This window comes from Vanessa atalanta, chromosome Z (genome assembly GCF_905147765.1).
Source record: "Vanessa atalanta chromosome Z, ilVanAtal1.2, whole genome shotgun sequence".
NCBI lineage: Eukaryota > Metazoa > Arthropoda > Insecta > Lepidoptera > Nymphalidae > Vanessa > Vanessa atalanta.
In genome coordinates this window covers 207,716-228,717 of record NC_061902.1, presented here as the reverse complement: position 1 = coordinate 228,717, position 21,002 = coordinate 207,716, and the positions used below count along the sequence as shown (strand labels likewise).

General features: G+C 35.3%; 2 protein-coding genes across 2 annotated transcripts in view; both read left to right on the top strand.

Annotated features, from left to right (window-relative positions):
• LOC125076032 (FK506-binding protein 2) overlaps positions 1–13,411 on the top strand; it is a 32,349-nt gene extending 18,938 nt beyond the window's left edge. The window contains exons 2-4 of the mRNA XM_047687967.1: positions 9,889–9,977; positions 11,644–11,831; positions 12,256–13,411. Coding sequence (XP_047543923.1) covers positions 9,889–9,977; positions 11,644–11,831; positions 12,256–12,438 — 460 coding nt within the window. The 3' untranslated portion in view covers positions 12,439–13,411. The remainder of the gene's footprint in view (positions 1–9,888; positions 9,978–11,643; positions 11,832–12,255) is intronic.
• A 2,097-nt stretch (positions 13,412–15,508) lies between these two features.
• Positions 15,509–20,206, top strand: LOC125076096 (heparanase-like). Its single transcript, XM_047688048.1, has one exon. The coding sequence runs from the start codon at positions 15,735–15,737 to the stop codon at positions 17,277–17,279; it is 1,545 nt and encodes a 514-aa protein (XP_047544004.1). The 5' UTR covers positions 15,509–15,734; the 3' UTR covers positions 17,280–20,206.
• Positions 20,207–21,002: the final 796 nt, after the last annotated feature.

Genomic DNA, 21,002 nt, shown 5'->3' with positions numbered 1-21,002 from the left:
GAATACAATCGTTATCTCGAAGACTGGCTCTAATACATTTATAATGAAGGAAAAAGTTTAAATATATCACGTATATATTATTAATATTATTTAAAGTAACAAATTGAAACGGCTGCCACGAAACGATTGTCCATTATTTCGGCAGTTGCTAGATTTGTCCCCCTCCCCCCGGCCGACTGATAAAAGCAAAATATCACTTCCATCTTATTATAATTCTAAAACGCCGCGGTACGTCGGGTCTCAAAACTGGAAAAATTGTTACCCGATGTCTCATAACGTTACAAAAAGGAGTGTTGCCGGCTATAAATATTAAATTTGGCGTAGTCTCAGTTCGAAGCATCTGGTTCCTACACTAACCGTGATGTTAAAAATTCATCGCTGTGTTATCGTACCGGCTATTGTGGTTCTTATACGTGTTCGTTAGTAAACTCACTCACACACTTTAAAACGACACGATATGGCTACATTTGGATGATAGCTTTTACGATTCAACTAAAGAAAGTGAATAGTTTTGTTTATGGTAAAAGCTAAACGTCATTGCGAAACGTCGATATTTATAAATAAGCGTATTACAGGAAGAAAACACTTTCCGCATACGAGAGGATTTAAAGAATTAATTGGCTATATCATTAGCCGAGTGATTTGTGTTAGTAGTTGTCTTTGGTGGTTAGGATAACATTTTATACTAAAAATTCAAAATAATTTGATTTAAAAACGGTTCAACATCTTTCTCTTGATATAGAATGAAGAATAAAAACGAAATCTATAATTCTTGATTTTGTGAAACACACTAGATGTAAAGCTACGCCCGTGCCTAGGGTCGGGTAAGACACTAAGTTGGTATTATTTTTCATCATAAATCAATAAATTATTGAAGGCAGGCGTGGTTTAGGTTGTTTTAATAGAATTCACCTGGGTAGTATGTTATGGTCTTTAGAAATATGAATGTAACCTTATAATGAGACATCGCGGCAGATTGCGGAGTCGTGGGCGACATTGTTTGTTCCGTACGTAAGCACTGCATATGTAATTCATAAATTTCGGGAAATGATTCTCGTACAGTATTCGTTCGGAGTTGTCCCACTTCCGACTAAATATTTCACATCCGCCTTCGCCGCGGACTCTCCAAGACTTATTCGGATTTTTTTTATAAAACTGTACTAATATGAACACTGTGTAAACTATACTAAAAGCGTACACAGCAAGTTTGAGTTAAACTAAGCACACTTAATGACAGTGTTTACTAAAACTAGGCTCCTTTTATTTTGTATATTTTTACACGAACGTAAGATTTTTGATCCGAGTTCGATATTTTTGATGTTATTTTGAATAGATATAGTTGAGTCTATTATAAACCGTAAAATAATCTTGTCTTCGATTCACTTGCACTTACTTCTTGGTTGTTGCGACTTTGGTTATGTAGTTAATGTGAGCAACACGGTAGACTCCCAACATTTCTTAATTGAGAATAACAAAGGGACTATCTATCGTACTGTACAGGCGGTAGACGCCATCGCTCATTTTATATTAATCAGGAACAAAAGGCAGCTCTATTCCATACAAAATAGTTTACCCTATTAAGTGACGTAGAATCACTTAAAAACAAACAAGTATGCATATTTCGTGAAACTGCATCACGTGCTACTCACGACTAATTAGTATTATTTATCATTAAAAATATATCGTTGTATTCGCCACTTCGACAGTGTTTGTTACGCTACGATGTTATTACAGAGCTTAAGAATGCAATCACTGGTCTTATTATTCTGCGCGTCAACTGCAACTTAAATTGAAACTTGACAGCGATAGAAATGCGGATAATAGAAACTTCATCGTCGAAGTGGTTTCGATAATAAAAGAATCGTTCGGAATTAATAACAAGATCTCGCTCCCGATGAAAGTATTATGTTTAAAACTGAGCAAAGTTTATATTGTGAGATGTGTCGAAGACTGTCTGATAAATTATTAAGTATCGCGCGAGTGTGGGGGTGTGAAAAATTCAACGCCAGCAACCGCGCGGGCGCCGCCGGCTCACGGCGCGACGCCCGCCCGCCTCTCTGCGAAACGTGATGCAACTTGTTCGAAATAAATACAATTATTTATTTGCACTTTTCATTTGATGCCTCGAATTCATAGCGCCATTTCGACTTCGTTTTGTTTGAATTAAAACCTAGAATTTGTGAAAGAAGCAATATTTAGTGCAATGAAAATGATACAAGCTATTGCTCTTATAACGACTTTATTTAGCGAATGCAAGTTGCAAAACTTAAATAATGTTAAATCAAAATTCGTTTGCTTATTAATAACTGATCAAATTATTCGATTATTAAATATTTATTTCCGTAGCGAGCCGTCCCCCCGCCACCATAACTGTAACAATATTGTCATCGCCACCACCGGAATACTCCTTTTCATTTGATTATAGCTTAATAATTCAGAAACTCGTGAACGGCTCCGCGAACGTCGCAGACGAAGACGAGGCCGAGTGTGTCCTGGGCACACACACTTGCATAATGACGTTAAGTCTTTATCGGAGTGAATTAATAATCAAAATTAGAATTTGAGATGTACACGAAAGCCGATTAATGTATGGATTATGTTTGAAATGTTTATAATAAATAATGTTAAAATGAAAGCTGCCCTTTCGCAGACTAAATGAACAATGATTGATGACAGCGATGGTAGTCGTAATCTACCGTAACGATCGATGACTGCCCATCGACGAGCGGCGACCGACACGCTGACGGACGGCCGGCCGACCGCTCCTACCACTTTCACTGACGTGGTATTCGCTTAGAAATTGAATGTTTCATTAAACAATATTTCCGCGACGAGAATTAATAAGCGCTTCTGAACAATTATGCGAGAACACGAATAATTCGTGGATCCCATTTCCGATGGTTGTCGAATGCACGCGAATAGCGAATACGTAAATGCTCTGCCATCGAATGTTCGCTCTTTAATTTAATTAAATTTGCTCCCCGACGCTGTGTACTCAAGCGCCATATCCTATACGCCAGCTATTCATATCTAAAATTACGGAGTTCAAATTGATGAAACAGTATTTAGTTTAACATTATAATTTTATAAATATTATTGATTGAAATTTCAACTATTCTCGGTATATTTCTGTAAAACTCAGTCTTAGCAGCTGCTACGTGTTATTTCGGTTCGTTCAAATTAAAGTGACTGATAGTTTGGTGAGTTTGAAAATAAATGAAAAGTTCGCATGTGTAGCGATTTTTATTCAGACGTAAATCTTTGAAATCAAAACCCTTCATAACACTCGGTCAAGCCTCATGCTTCCTCCATTGCTTTGCACCGGAAGAAACCAAGACAAGGGACGAAATATCTTAGCTCCCACAGTCGGTGACGCAGTGGCGAAGTAAGGAATGGTTATCATTTTTCAAAGCACCAATGTCTTTGGGCAGTGGTGACCACTTACCATAAAGCGGTCCAATTGCCCGGTTGCTATATAATAGAAACGTCGTACGGAAAAGTTTATAAAATACTAACATTCTGGATCCGCGTCCACAGGTGGAAATAGAGACAAGGTAACATTTTCCAAGCAGTATCGCCTCCGTCAACAATATCGTCTATGACGATTAAAATTTCGAGGAATATTTAATGCACCGGCAAGCTAGGTTTTAACATTTATATTTACACGCATTTGTTGTTATACAGTGCATTGGTGATGGAGATGAAATGTGTTGCTTCCGAACTAGAGTTTCTATTATAGGCTTATAGTGGCTCGTACGTTAGGCGTCTACATCGGTTAAATCCATGGGTGTGTGTGTGTGTGTGTGAGACAATACATATGGGCGTAGGCGTGTATTTTATATAATTCCTAGAAATATCGAACCGCACGAATTTCATCTCCAGATATTCATCGAAAATTTCTCGCAAACACTGATAAATGCTAAGTTCAATCGGATATAGTCAACGTCAACTTAAATAATCTTAAACATTTATTATCGCGGCGTCAATTTCTAAAACGAATCTAATAAACGTAATCATTTCAAAAAATTATAGTTGGCTTAACAGATTTTCCTTTCTTTCTCCAGAGTTTCCGTTTATATTTATGAATATAAGCTTGTTTTGAAATATTCTTAGTACTAGTATATTCGAGTTACTTTGTATCGTCTAAAACTACCATCACTTTTAATGCATTTTTTATATGATACAAAAATCTAAATATCCACTGAAACAGGCTCTTACGAGCACTTTTGAATCGCAATATTATATGAAATGTAAAGGCTACCACCGCGGTCGGAATGCACATTTTAGGGAGGAGATTTCTTATATTTCGCAGTCTAAGTTTAGGCAAATATTTGCATCGTACATTTGTATTATATTATAAACTATGAAAATTATACGTTAACCTTATGGATCGTGTATTAACAAGGTGGATATTTGAGACGGTCGGCCAGTCTAGCTTCCTTCACGGTTATAACCACACGACGATCTTAAGACTGTCGATGAGTTGTGGTGATATACTGTGATGTATGTTCCTAATAGATTGAGAAAATGTCATTCAATCCGTTTCTAGTTAAACTTTACAGTGGGAAGACATTGCCTGGCCGTTTATCGCGTCGAGAGCTCTAACAATAGTTTCACCTCTCTCTCGTGACGACTCACTTTCGATTCGCGAACTTTCTTGACCTCACTTTCACAGTGTCCTGCGGTACTGTTCGTCTATTAAGAAATCTTTAGTTTACATAACATATATAGCTCCGACTCTATGTTAAGATATTATGTTTTAAACAAACCTTAGAACTAACCACATTTATAATCTTTATGCGCTACGTTCGTGGTATAGATGTATGTTAGATGTTATAGGCAATATTAACTATCGTGCTCTGTATCCTGTCAATAGAATATTTTAATTAACCAACAGCAACACTTTACTTGGCGGCCTCGTTGATTCAATACTCGTACATATAATAAATTACAGACTTAATTAGTATATAACGTAATTATGAAATGATATTAGATATAATTATGACATACATATATTGTAATTTTACAATATAAATAAATAGATGAATACGCCACAAATGATAAATCCCGTTGAATGTTTTGTATTACGCTACGTCTAAATGAGCATACTCGATACGATCGGGAAGAAAGTTTTAGTAGAAATAAACGTTGGTCAGTTAGCTGCGGTAACCGACAATGCAATTAAAACATGCTTGCAGAAATAACTCTCTAATCCGTTCGGTTCGACAATTATGCACGGAAGGTTCGATCATTTTCGACGGCGGAAATGTTTAGTATTTATCGATTGCGACAGCGATAACAACTGTAATTTCATTCATACAATACAAATCCCGCCGTCGATTGCTTTGGTGCGGTTAACTGGACGACCGATACGGTTTGGTGCTGCGTCTACTTCGGCTTAATCTAACATAAGTGTATTACCCAACGTGGAAGACTTATCTCCGCGCACCTCGCTGCAGTGTCGCTCGCAGCTTTATTAATGCTAAAAAATGTATGTTGCACTCTTCTAAAGGAACACTTGATTCTTGATTCGAGTGCTAATTTATATTATTGAATAAATAACGAGCGGCGCCGACTTCGTTCCCATTCTCTTTAGCTTTGGCTTCGTCGGGCTCTTCTCGCCCTGCGCGTTGTTTCGTCCCAGGGGCGAGTGTGATGACTTTTCACGTTTCAGATTCACAATTTATATTTTCTATAATAATTCTTTTGCACCGTCGTCAAACAGATGGCCTAATGAGGGCCAAAAAACTGACTCACTTGATGTTACTTACGCTGGTGAGAGACCTTTTGAGGCCCCACCTTCTGAGGACCTCACCGATGGTCTCAGACTTGACTATTATTGCACCCCCGCACCCTGGGATAAAACGGGCCAGGGTCTGGCCCGTCACTTGAGTCCGAAATAAAACTATATCAACTGTTGCTGGTTGCCGGTGAGATGACTGATCCTGAAAGTCAGTCGGCACGGACAGTACCGATACGGGCTCGCTCGTACTATCGGTGTAATTAAATTTAATGACAAGTTCTTAACAAAAATTTCCGGTGAAAGTTAATTTATCTAAAACTTTAGTTAGCTTTTAGTTTTCGCTTTTTAGAAACGAATATCATGACCCCGTGTGTTTTTCAATTAACGAAATTAAGTTATATAAAAGCTTCAAAGCAGGACTTACGAAAACTAGCTTTCACATTCGTAATATTAATTAAGGATGCGCTGCACACGACGTGTCGCAATCGTTGCTTCTCGCCGAGCCTTGCCTTTTCTCTCGTGGTGATTAAACAAAAGCAACTAGGCGAATATTTACACAGCGAATGGATGATGCAACGAAATTTAATGTCACGAGTTTAAACATTGCAAGAGTCGTTATAAGTCGTCGTGTGTGCTCGGCGCACGTAACACGAGGATATTATGCGGATACTCCGCGGGTAGGAGAGAAAGTTGATAGGTCACTAATTCTACGAACACGTATGTACGTCGAGCAGACGTCGAGTGACGATGTGCACGCCAGTACCAGGAAACGACTACAAACACTTTTATGACGCGGCCGAAACTCTGAGAGATTGTAGACCATATTAATTATTTATGAATATGTTTTATCCTATATTATATTATAAAGTATATCGTTTCGAAAAATTATTTCGCTTGTCGCGCATTTCATTAAGCAGTATGCTGTTCGATGATGTTATTCCTAATCGTTAGTTTATTTCAATATCCAACTAAAGTTTCATAAAAAAGTAACCTCTATATTTAATGATATTCCAACGTAAATATAAAATAGTAAAATGTACAAAATGTAGCAAGTTTTAGTGGTTCTTTCTTACGTGTTCTGGTTCGTCTTTGTTCTGTACTCGTTTCTTTGCACTTGAACTTTATTGAGTATAATATATGCGGTGACTTTCAAAATAATAACAAGATCTTGCCAACGAGTTACTGAAATGTCATTTCCGCAAGACCCGCTGCTCACTGAAGTTTATGTGGGCTCTTAGTTCTTACGACACTGGTCGATTCATCGCATAAACTAAAACTGTACACAAAAGATTTCATCTTTTCAATTAATCGCGGAATGCCGGAAACGATAGTGTAATATTATATAATATCAATACATAATATTATTCCGTCGAGGCCGCGCCAGCATCACGCATGCATCATTAACGATATATCGAGCAGTATGCAGAGCGTATTACAGATGATTTCATTCCGAAAAATTAAAATGTATAATCGAACAGCGAAGACATCGAACTCGCGGAGGGTTGCTGATGTATACGTCGCGTACTGGACACTTGACTCGAATTTCTTGTAAACATTGGCCCTCGACCGTCAATTAACCTTTCATAACACATTTTTGTTTTCTAGTTTTCTATAGTTCCCTATGTTCGATTTCATCGGTTCAGTTGACCGCTATGTGAAACGTGACGGTGTGATATAAATATTACAATATTTGTAAGAACTGCGACTTCTCGCTTCGTTTAATATCTCAGACTTTTCCAGGCGAGGACATGTAAGCACTCGCGTATAACTTTAATTAGATGGTAATTCGGCTACTATGCAAAATAGAACGCGGAGGGCTTAATTAAGTCTGGTACAATGCCTGAACGGCGTTTCGAGATTCATACAATAAACACAGTTATTATCTGTAATAACCTCTCAGGATCTGCCGCTGTCGGAGTGATTGCGTTTAACAATTATTATTATGAAACTAATATACAATTAGAGGACGTTTTCATTTTAAGTACAATAACTGTCGGATTTCTATCGGGGGTATCTACAGTAAGTATACAGCTACTGTCTAGTCGGCCTCGAGGTCGCGGATACGCCTGCAGGTCCCGATATATCAGATTCAAAACAACAAAGTTAGAATCAGATTTTCTTCAATGAATTTTCAAAAGCAACTTTACTAGTTGGGAAGTGTGTAGATCCGTGTGCCTTGTAAGACACGTTGGTAAGAAATATCATCAGCTCTTACAAAAAAAAGTTACGAAATATGAAACGAATCTATTATTGTTGTTTAATGATTTCAAAGCTATTTACTAACTTTAATACGGGTTATATGAAAAGGAAAGTTATTTAGTTAGTCACGCCTTTACGTTTCAACGGATCTTCGTACAATTTAGACAGTTTTGAACACGGCTCATTTGTCGTAGTTTGAAACAAGAACACGAGCTTACGTATTTTAACGGCAACAACTGAGAACGTTATACAGATACGCTTGAAAAGATTTCAATTTTAAGCGAGCATAGGCCACGGACCGTCATTTGCAGCTAAATATCAGTGCGAACACAAACGTAAATGTACCACGTCTGGGCAAATGTGTCCACTCGGTCCATATTGGAACGGGTAATCTTGTGACCACGTGATCTTTTAAAAAGTTAAATAACTATAATTAGGTCCAACAGCGCATGCAAATTTTAACGACCATGTAAAAATCCTTGACGCCTTATTCGCAATACATTCCCAAGAATGCTTCTGAATTTATTTATGGTGCGTTAGCAAATCAGTTATGAATGCGATAAGCTGTAATGGCCGCTGCAAACTACTTGCAAACAAAAGCCTATGTAATAGCGTTATTCCGACCCGATTTATCTGATGTTCAGGCACATCGCCCAAATATATGGACAATATGCGCTAAAATAATATAAATAGTGCCAGTGGCTTCTAGCATTAATGCAAATATGTTAATTTGTTTGTCCTGTCTGTGTGTATTGTTTGTATGAGAAACTTCTAATTCAATACATACACGCATTACGTGTCTTACTTTTCCGGACATTAGATATTAGTTTCGATACTCAGACAAACTCCATTCAGTCTAAACGCTCTCTCTCTGTTAAAAATATGTATAGAGTATCGGCGATTTATATTATGATTCCACTTCCTCCACCTGATTGTCTAAAAGGCCACAACCGCCAGCTACACCGACACTCCAAAAATATATTTCACTAAAAAATGAGGAAGTATCACTTATGACCAGTGCCCAATCAAAGTTGCACAAAGGCAACAATTTTGCTGCCAAAAATCTAAATAATATGAACGTAGGTACAGAGCGGGATACGGGGATCCGAAATTCGGGGTCTTTTTATTTTAATGTTAGTTATGCTAACGGGATTACGTGTACAGGCTATAGGAAACACGGTTGCAATCTTCATTTGGGGTCCAATTATTGTTTTAATTCACAGAGTATTTTATGCATCAATTATTCATTGTTATATCTTGATAAAAGACCAGTAACTCATCTGCCTGGTGTTGCTAATATCCATGAGAGTCACTTTCCATCAGTTGAGTATCGTGCTCGTTTGCCACCTTTCCCAAAAAAGTTGAAGTTTTATCGTCCTAATTACAACCAGAAAATATGTTTATTATTTACTCGTATGATAAGTAAGTGTGCTGGCAATTGCGCCACCTGGTGGTAATGGTCTAGACCGCTATTAGATATTGATATTATTAATATCAAACATTCCTTACGTCGCCAATGCGTCAACAACCTTGGGAATTAGGAAAATAAGTTGCTTGTTCAGAACTATTTTAATTCGAATGTCTTGTCAAATACATTAAGTATCACTTATTTTCACATATTCTGTCGAGTTAACTTAAAAAAATATTGTGTCGTCGCTCGTGATCCTTTCGCGTCATTGTTATAAAAGAGTTTAATACTTTGTTTATTATCTTCGGTTGTGCTCATAAGATTATTATAACGATATTCAAGTCTAAGATAGCGAAGAGCGTATCACACGGTACGCGAATAAGTGGTTTGACTTTAGTCAATAAAGTATTTTATAGATTGCTATAATAATCTTGACGTGTATATTAATATATAAGTTACAAGGTTTTCGATTCCTTTCCGCAGTCTTACAAGTACAAAGTTTAATGTAAGACAATTTAAAAGGGCGTTCTTGTTTCAGCTACGACCGCGACCAGCCCTTCACTTTCCAGATCGGAGTCGGCCAAGTCATCAAGGGCTGGGACCAAGGTCTTCTCGACATGTGCGTCGGTGAGTGAAGAATTTTGCTTTATTTTCTGTGAAAATTAAATGATAAATATAGATAAACAAAATTAACAGTACCTTGAACAGTAAAAAGGAAAGTGTTGAGAAGGAGACGGCCATATTTGCTTTTAGCAAACCACATAAATTAGCATGAAAGCATTTTTGTTTGGAAAACTGTAATTGTTGCCGAATGTGAAGTTAATAAAGCGATCGGCGATGGCTGCCGCGAGGGTCATTTGCGTAATATTTACCGCTTTGCCGCGTCATTTCGTGTAACAACGGTAATGAGATCGCCGTTCATCTCTGTAATAACTCCTGTTTCCTAGTTGGAATATACAATGTACTGTTTATATGGAAGAGTAATTCGCTGATAATAATATATACTAGAGTTAATAATTTCAAAATACCTCATATTATTAAAGTACAAATCGAAAGGAACCTTAATCAACCAGTACTAATAGACCCCCCCCCCCCAGTACAATTAGCTACAATATATTTTTTTATTAATTCGTTTGTCACATGAAATCTGGCTGTAAGTGTCACATGCCCTGAACTAAGAATTTGTTCATGCATGTTGAATTTAACTAGCTCGAAGCTACACCGAAGCTCATTGTGCGAAGTTTCGTAAGCAACGTTGTGTACAGAAGTGAGAGGGAATCATGAAAACAGCAAAACTAAACTTGTTGCTCCCGGAATCTGCTGTGTTAACTAGTAGCTGAACTGCGTGGTCGCCGTGACAAGTTATAATTACTGGCGTCTAACACATGATCATACTGCAGTCGTTTTTTTAGAGTATTCAGAGGCCAATTGATGTAAAACAATTATAGCCTTAGTAATAGTTGCAGATTACACCAATTCTTTAACGTAAACGTAACCTAACTTAACCTCATACGTTCCTCTACTCCTTTATAGCAAAGACCGAAATAAATCAGCTCGTGCGTATAACAAAATCCATGTGTGTAAAATTGTACATAAATATTGAATTAAAAATCATCACAAACAAAGCTGTCCTTCCATTTATGCCGTTTGCAAACTTTAACCGAATTCTTATAACTTTTGAACTACATGGTTTCATATGCAATTAAGACAAATATTTATTTAAATAGTTCAAAAGCGTTCTTTCTTTCTGGGCTTGAGCCAAAGGGTCAAGTGCAATGCTAGAAAGTTTGAAGCTCAATAGAAAAATTTCAAACAACCAGCCAATAATGCTCCTAAACCATTCAAGGTATTTTAAACCTTGAAACCTTTGAATTTTCTCAAGTTAAATTTTAAAACTAAATGCTTACAAGTGTTTCAAGAAGTTAATCATATCTTAACAAAAGTTAGCCTAAACAAAGACCTTAAGTAATATTTAATTAAAAGTAATATGAATACTTAGGCAGTATAAAATAAATAAGGAAAAAAACGTAGAATTATGATTTCTTTAAGCGATTGTAACTACTTATAAAGAGCCATCCCGGCTACCATCGCGTCCGTTGCCCGCGACAGAGCGAACGGAATTTAAAATGGTTTTAAATTGTCGATGAATCGAACGCTTGATTGTTGGGGATAACATGACATTATTGGATTTTAAATATTTACCTAACGCGCGTACCGCACACAACGTTCTTTCGCAACCTGCAAATGTATATTTGTGATCGAGGCTTCAGGTAACAGTCATTCTATGTTTCAGGTGAGAAACGTAAACTCACGATTCCATCATCCCTCGGCTACGGAGAGCGTGGGGCCGGCAACGTGATCCCTCCCCATGCCACCCTCCACTTCGACGTGGAGCTGATCAACATCGGTGACTCCCCCCCGACCACCAACGTGTTCAAAGAAATTGACTCCGACAAGGACAACATGCTATCCAGAGAGGAAGTGAGTATTGACTTAGCGTTCCGAGCGATGGATTCAGATGGCGATAACGAGCTGTCGCGAGAGGAGGTCAGTCACTGATAGTTTTATGGTGAAGGGTAGCCGCGCGAACCCCCGGACTCGTTAGTGGTATAGGGTCTGATGCAATAAGAGTTCCACTACATGCATGGCTTCTTTAAAATATGCCTTCCGTGTTTCTACGCGATTAACGTGACTCTTAAAACATATCTGTACATATGTATCTTTTTCAAATAAAATTGTATAATATTTAGATTTTACAACTAAATAAGCTATTAATAAATTCGAAACTGATAACTTATCCTTATTTCTATCTGTCGCTAATTAGCACTAATAAATCAGTCGAGTCGAGTCTTCAATTAGACGTCAACCTTTACAATATATTAATTAGATCGTTTCCTTTGTGCAGGTGAGTGACTACCTTAAGAAGCAAATGGTCCCCGCCGACGGCGCGGAGATGAGCGAAGATATCAAACAGATGCTGGAGAGTCACGACAAACTCGTCGAGGAGATCTTCCAGCACGAGGACAAGGACAAGAACGGCTTCATTAGCCACGAAGAGTTCTCAGGACCGAAACACGACGAGCTCTAAATTTATTATATTTAATACAAACCGCTCCTAAGCACAAAATATTAAAAATTATTAGAGCGTGGACGTACTCGGCTCTTGCTCTAGGGCTCACATTTTCTACCAATTAACTAATTAATGTGTTAAAATTATATTCTTTGATTAATCTTTTAGGTTTTTTTTGACTTAGAAATACTCAAGTCAATTATTAACCGAGTTACCCATAAGGGGTCCGCCAGTAGCTGAGTACGTTCATGATAACATTCAATGTGGAGACGGCCTTTAAGACTTACGAGTGATCCTAGTGTTCTTATCCTGATACAAAGCATACCATAGTTACTCTCCTACTGTTAACATCGAGCACAATGTCTTGTCTGTTTGTGTTTTTCAATGTCCCGTGACACTTCCTCACATCGCTTCGTAGTATCCGTTGTTGTGCACGAGTTACTTTTCTGTTGAGTTTAATGTACTTAGTATACTTAAGTTGTTGGCGGCGCGATGAATTTGTTGTAACATTAAGATAGGTACAAAATATGTAATAAATTTTTATATAAACAAAAACATTTGGGCGAATCTTATTTTATATTATTATATAAACTGTTTCCTTTATATTATACTAAGATGATATATTTTATACGTCGGTTTTTTATGTCTTATTTTGTAATTACTTATTTATTCTTTTGTTTTGCGTCTGCAAATGATATTGTGTGTCGCGTTTTTCTTCTCAAGATTCTCAGTTTACTGGGCACTGGTGTTGTGGATTTATTTCTATGAAGGAAGACGACGACTGGAATATATTTTATACACATTAACTGTCTCAATTTTATTTTTAGTTCCATAAGTCAAAAATAATGTTAAATATCAACTGATTACGTTATAAGTGTCTGCTAGGACACGAGCTGTGCAGTAGAAACCTGAGCATAATTATTGCAAATTGCAGGGAATTTTTAGTTAACTGTTCGTCACTTGTTCAAATAAAATATACTTACTAGGTAAAGCACTTTTATTTAATCACGTCCTACACGTTTTCATATACTTAATACTGCGAAAGATGTTGAGACGGGCCCTGTCTTTTTTGTGTAAATATGTCGTAATATTTCTAAAACTAGTCATTCAAATTACAAATTATGAAATATTATTTTTCTACATTTCTCAAGATTTCAACATAAAAATAGTCTATCTATAAAACCGATATTAGGTTCACATTTAAGATATTTACAATTATTTGTAATGTACAATTTTCCCTCCGACCACTTACAATACATCGTATGTGCGGCCTTAAACCATCAACTAAAATAATATACAAGTTCTAACCGTACGATAATATAAAGATGTTACATTATATTATAGATGTTATACAGATTTTATATACATATATATATAGGTTATTCCGTAATATAGTTTTTGCATGAAACGAGAAAAAGAAGAATCTAGCTTTGAATAGGATTGGTATAAGTGCTGCAGTCCAGACCATTATCAACTACGATCTTCTGTCACTACCTATGTGTTAGGAAGATGAAGGGTAGCCTACCAGTTATGGATCAGTTTTATTAAAACGAATATTATGATACTTCTTACTAAAAAAAAAAACAAGTTTTTCTTTTAAAGTACCTATATAAAGTATTTTAAACTTTTTTATAATATTGGCATTATTCATAAGCAGCATCAGGCACAAGTGAAAATACGTGAAGTAGTTAGTTTATTATTTCTTCCATTTTATCTGAGCAAGTTCACCAGAACTTCATAAGATGAAATCATCGAGAACTATAGAACAGATCCACATCCACATACGAAAATAATTCTCCTTTTTTATTGTATCTGCTGGAACACTAAAAACTGCATCGCTGTAGCGGCTGATCATAATACAATAATTAGATGGTATCCTATATACACTTATTTATGTTAAGGTATCTTCCTATTGTATCTCCGCATATGTTTTTGGAAATATACCAGAAAATGTTGGAAATGAAATAACACAAGTAGTACAATTTTACACGATATCCGATAGTAAATCAATATTTAGAAAAAGCGCATTTGTATTACATATTATATTTTGTTAACAATAACTTAACATTTTCTGATGCCTAAAAATTCTATTACTTATACTTAGACTAAATTTTCATAGATTACAGAATTAGTATATATACTTATTATTCCAATTTGATAGAATTAATTTATAACAATAATATAACCGTACTCAAAATATTTAGTAATTTCAATGATATAAATTATTATTATTATTATTGCTATCCACCCGAAATCAACTGTCGGGCTGGGAAATAGATCGAATTTAAAAAACCATGACGCTCGGGTTACCCCACCTTTTAGGTCCGCGTATTTTAAGTGTTAAAAACGTCCCGCCAAAGAAATCTCAATGTCTGGCATATATATCAACAATTTCCATCACTCCGCAGTTTATTGAATTTAAAGAGAAAAGATAAGCGTGAATAAGATATAAAGAACAATGATCTATTTATGAAAAAATTGTAAACAAAACTTTCACAATGTTCTTAATATGATTCCAGACTTAATAATTTAATATACGTGTAAGTTCAAAGTAACATCAGTAATGCCATCTGTATTGACGATTTGGTAACTAATTTATTTTATTATTTTTTGTTTCAATTCAAGGGCTTTTCAATATAAGTCAATAAATTAATTCTTATTAAGTCCTATATTTAAAATGAAGTATAAACTTTTAGTTAAAGATTTTACAATTTTAGATATATGACTTACAATCATTTTTATTACTGGTAAGTAACGCGCGAGTTACTTTGTTCATGTGGTCTATAGATCTATTGTCTTTGGATTTTCTTGTAAAGAATAAAACTTTAAAAACCTTTTTAAGATTACTGAATAAAATTCTGAATCTTACGTAGTTGAATGTTATCATTTTATTTTTAATAATTATTAAAAATTAATATGATATTGTCTTGGACTATCTTCCTATAACTAAAATAAAATTAGAGACGAATAGTATAATTTTTTATTGTAAATTGTATTGTATAGTATTCAGTTTTTTTTTAATTTAGTCTGTCAACTATTAGACAGTAGCGAGTGCCGAGTACAGTTCGACTGTAGAGTCGAGTCTAACTGTCAGTCTTGACTGACTTTCACCAGTAAGCAAAACCTAACGTTATTTTGTCTGTTTCTAAGTTGTGTTCAGTTTCATATTTTAAACCAACGTATATGGTAGTGTCACCGCTGGTTTCTTAGGTACTCACTATCAACAAATTAAATATAAGTTTTAATATTTTTTTATCAATATATTATTTTTACTACTTGTGCCCTCGAAAACACAGGCTTATGTCTAATATAAAATGATATCTAACAAACGGTTAGTAGCAACATGTGCCATTATTTTCTGCTGCAATATAGCCCTACTAGGGTTGTTTGTAAAATATAACATCGGAGAAAAATGTTACATTACAATCGACGAGCATCAAAAATTCCACCCTATTATTCCCGATGACTTTTTAAGTTTTGGTATTGATACGTCTGAAATAGAGAACTACGATAAAGTTAATTTCACTAACACAAGACTCAGAGAGCTAGCTGCAGCTCTGGCTCCCGCGCGACTCCGGCTTGGTGGTACCATGTCCGACCGTTTAATATTTAGTTCTGAAGACATTCCGTCAGCGACATGTAACTATTGCCCTTTGAGTGCTGCTACCGAAGCGACCTGTACTGCAGTTCAGACTCTTTGTAAGCACAAATTTTTACCATTTTTTATAATGACTGGTCAGAAGTGGACAGAAATAAACGAATTCTGTATAAAAACGAATACAAAATTACTTTTTAGTTTAAATTTATTATTACGTGATGATCATGAATGGAAGAGTCAAAACGCTATTGAAATTTTAGAATACTCAAAACATAAAAATTTTGATGTTGATTGGCAGCTTGGCAATGAACCCAATTCATTCCACCATGTTTTTAACTTATCCATCAGCCCACAGACCTTGGCTCATGATTACAAAAAGCTTAGAAAGTTACTAAACCATCATGGTTACAAAAAGTCATTGTTGGTAGGTCCTGATACAACTAGACCACAAGAACACCAACCTAATTGCCTCAAATACATGGTAGAGTTCCTAGGCAATGGTTCTCATTATATAAATGTTAGATCCTGGCATCAGTATTACTTAAATAGCAGAACTGCCACTTTGGAAGACTTTTGGAATCCAGACACTTTGGAACTACTGAGTGAACAAATTAAAATTATGCAAAATCACACTAAGAAATATCACAACATACCAATGTGGCTAACTGAAACGAGTAGTTCCTACGGGGGCGGAGCGCCTGGGCTATCCAATTCTTATGCAGGTACCCCTCTCTGGGTAGACAAGTTGGGTTTGTCGGCAAAGTATAATATAACAACTGTGATTAGGCAAAGTTTGATTGGCGGCAATTATAGTCTGATTGATGATAAGCTAGAACCATTACCAGATTGGTGGGTAAGTGTCTTGTACAAAAGACTTGTTGGAAACAAAGTTCTGAAAGTAAGCTGTAAATGTTCCCGCTACCAAAGGATATATGCCCATTGCACAAATAGAAAATACACAAATGATACAACAGCTGTAACCATTTATGCCATCAATTTACAAATGGAAAAAGCAAAATTCCTCCTTAATGGAACTGCCTTTCACGGTGATGACTTGAACATTGACGAGTATATTATAAGTGCTCCTTCCAATAACAGAAGAACAAAAACAATTCTATTGAATGGCTGGCCTCTTTATTATGAATCATCTGTTCCAGAAATGCAACCTAATCATATAAAATATGGTAATCACGTGTCTATGCCACCATATTCCATAGGATTTTGGGTAATTAAAAACACTTCTTTAAAGAACTGCAAGTAATCTGTAAGTATCATCCAAGTGATTTGTATAGTCAGATTTCAGAAAATTAGAATACATTTATTTTTATTAAGACATTCCAGTGATTTTTGGATGCTGTAATAGTGTGTAGTTATGACATACTTAAAACTCATATTATTTAAGGTATAACTGTAATACCACTGCTGGAGCTCAGTTCTATTGTCATTTTGCTCGAATATAATAAATGCTACAACTTCAGGGTCTGCTAACTTGCAACTGTAATCACTTTTGATCTCATATACATTTACTTTTCTACTTTTTATATAATAATATAATTATTATCCAGTTATATCCTTACTGTGTAATGACTACCTTTCTTAAGCTTATTACTTCACAATTTCAAAAACGTAGGTATAAATAAGAATTATTAAGTGTTAGCATTATGAAATGTTGTGAAGGGTTAGTAAGGTAAAGTATGATCTTGATGGCTGGATCATGCTAGACACATTAAACATATGATTGTATGTACTGATTGCATAATCTGCCCCAACTGACGTCACCTAGACACAAATGTGTGCTGACATTAAAATTTATTGTTGCTCTTAATAAAACTTGACAATTGGCTGCCTTGTCCAGTGGTCAAGGAAAGTTCTTTGAGTGACATTGAATTGCATCTGGAACTTTGGTCTTTGTTATCACTGTTCATTATTAGATTGTCTAGACTTGATGTGAATACTATATTTAGTTCTGATTATTATTTATATATATATATATACATAGATTATTATACTGACTGTTGATTGATGTACTGATTTTGTGCTTAGATTGATTTTTTAAAATATTATAAAATAAAAATTTTTCCTGAATATGTCAAAAACTTACAAAGATACAATAATTATACTTACATTGCAGACATATTTTTGAACCAAGTACACAACTGTTCTTATTTACATGTATGTCTACTATTTTTCGACTTACATTTGTCAATGTTTTATTCATCAATGTGGATGTTTAAAACACATGTTAGGAATGAATCTTTCAGAATATGTTGTAAGACTAATTGTTTCAGCAGAATGAACAGAATTAACGTCTTAGAAAAAGTTACTATACATACAAAACGAGTACTTTGTGATTCCTCAATTATAGAAACTGTCTTCAAACATGTTCTTCCATGATTGTACACCTCGCAGATTATACCAGCCTTTTTGTTATTTATTAAAAGTATAAATATATATTATATATCTACCGTTTTGTACAGTAATACCCAGACTTGCGTAACACGGAGGTACGGCGAAATAGAGTATGTATTTATAAAGTAATTTTTAAAGATAGTTAGAAGAAGTAATGACGCAAGTTCCTATGTAAATGGGTGCTTATTACACGTTTGAAGTGGATGGCTCTTGATGATTTCATGAGTTAAGGTAGCTCGAGAAATGACGCAAGTCGAGGGATTACTGCACATGAATTTGTGCTATGCTAATATACAAATAATATTTCGTGCACTGTTGCTGTTGTGATTTGAGGTGCCTAAATGTAAGACTGATTAGAATTACAATATTATTATTTTTAGTTCTATAATGTGCCTAAGACGAGGTTCAAAATAACCAACTGATTGTTCGTTGATATTTTATAATCGAGTATATCTTCCAAAAGTTAATTACTAGAGTTTACCTAAGTACGGGAGTCAAGACGGACGGACGGACTACTTTACAAAACAAGTGAGTCTAGTTGTTCATTTGAGTGAAAATGAATGAACAGTAAAGTGGATCTGTGCTATCTCGATATGAAAACACTTAGTGAAATTTATTTATGTCTCAAGGCCGATATATCTTTTAGCGAATTCATTAATTATGTGTATGGCTTAGATATAATTTAACGACTTACAATAATATACGATCCCAGAGATTGTATGTATTCATGAAGATCTGTTCTGAATATCGCTTGTATTTGTAATATTCTATTTATTATCTTAAAAACTTATTTAAAATGTGTCATTATTAATTTCTCAATGCATTTTTTCCTTAAAGTTAAACCGTTGTATTTTGTATTGTATAGCTACAATGTTTAATTTTAATCTTTATGTTTCATAAAAAATCGTAATCACAGATGATCCCAACGACAATGTAAAGACAAACATCACTAAATAATACGCAAAGGTGACTTGACGCTCGATAAAGAACAAATAGCCAAGTTTATCAGTCAGCGTGTCCATGTAGGCTGCGATAACCCGAGACCATACTAATGGAATCGACCCATAACTAATGGAATTTAAACTTCTTTATAATAATTAATGCTGCAATACGTCGCTGTCAGTGCCTTGTCTGTTTTATGCTCTAGTTTATATTTTACATACAAAATGTGTATAAAACGTATATTATGTATAAAATTACAATAATTTATATCTTGTTAAAAGAGAGATTTAGTAGCATTTTCTACATACTTAACTTATAAGTGAAAATCCAACGTGTAATGTTTTATTGCATTTGGGACCTGTATTGCTTGATAACTAGTAAATTAATTATAATAATTTTTTAAATAATAAAAGTGTTGATGTATTTTTACGTTACTACATTAGTTATATACGTTGTACTGTTTATGGTACTGCCACTGGCCATATATGCACAGATTACTACTACATATTTTTACTAAAGTAAACGTAGTTTATTCCAAACGTACATATATCTTTCTGTCAATCAAAAGTAACAGAACAAAAAAGGACAACATATATTACATTATATTTTATAAGTGTATCGCAATTATTTATACATAACAAAGAAAGCTAGGACATTAGGAAAATGTGATTTTTTTTTAAACAATTGAACAAGTAGCTTGAGATTTAAAGAATATTTGTTTACAATCATGGTGAGTATTTCGTAGGGCTAACTAATACTTTCATTACCTAAATCTAAAATGCCTAATGTCACCAGAGGCTTACTCGTGTATAAATTTTATATGTAACAGAGCTGCATACGTCTATAAATAAAAGCATTATTCCTTCATTGCCTTTCATTTCCTACATTGACCGATTTCGCTCACGGCTAGCAAACTGCGCAAGTGATAGTATAGCGCAAAACGATTTGGGCGCGAACACGTGCTGTCTTTATTACGTCAGTCGACAGTCATAAAATAAACCATGGCTCTGCTGTATCTTGATTGAGTATTGCTGTTGGCCCTACTGACCTTTTCAGCGTCACCAAACGTTGGGGCGAGTGTTAAGACTCTGCCTTAGGGTGAACCCTTTTGGGCTCGAGGTGACGTTCGTCCTTATCGGTGGGGTAAACCATGGGAATGAAATCGGGTAAATATATGCAACGCCGAACGCTGATGAAGTGAAAATATAAAGCAAGTTTGTAAAAAATAGAAATAATAAATGTATCATATCATAAGATATATATTTGTGGGGTAGTACCCCATCGTATCAGGTAGCATACCCCATCGTTTACTGCTCGCTACAAATATAATATCGGCACTCGCAAAAAGAACTAAGTCCATCGTGTTGCACCATTAGGAATTAGTGAATATACGTCCGACTCCTGCGGGTTGTACAATATTTTTAGCACAACAAGAACAACGATAAATATAAATGAAGCATATGAAAACTGTATAGCGTCCGACCGGATTTGAGTTTTCGATCTTTGATTATGATTGACGTGTTCCATTCGCCCTCTTGGCTTGCGTATGACATACATAATAAAATTGAGTAATTTCTAGAAGAATTTGCAGATTGTATTACATAAGATGTAATATAATTGAGATATTTTTTGC

Coding starts and splice junctions, on each gene's coding strand:
- LOC125076096 (XM_047688048.1), top strand. CDS start 15,735: ATGATATCTAACAAACGGTTAGTAGCAACATGTGCCATTATTTTCTGC.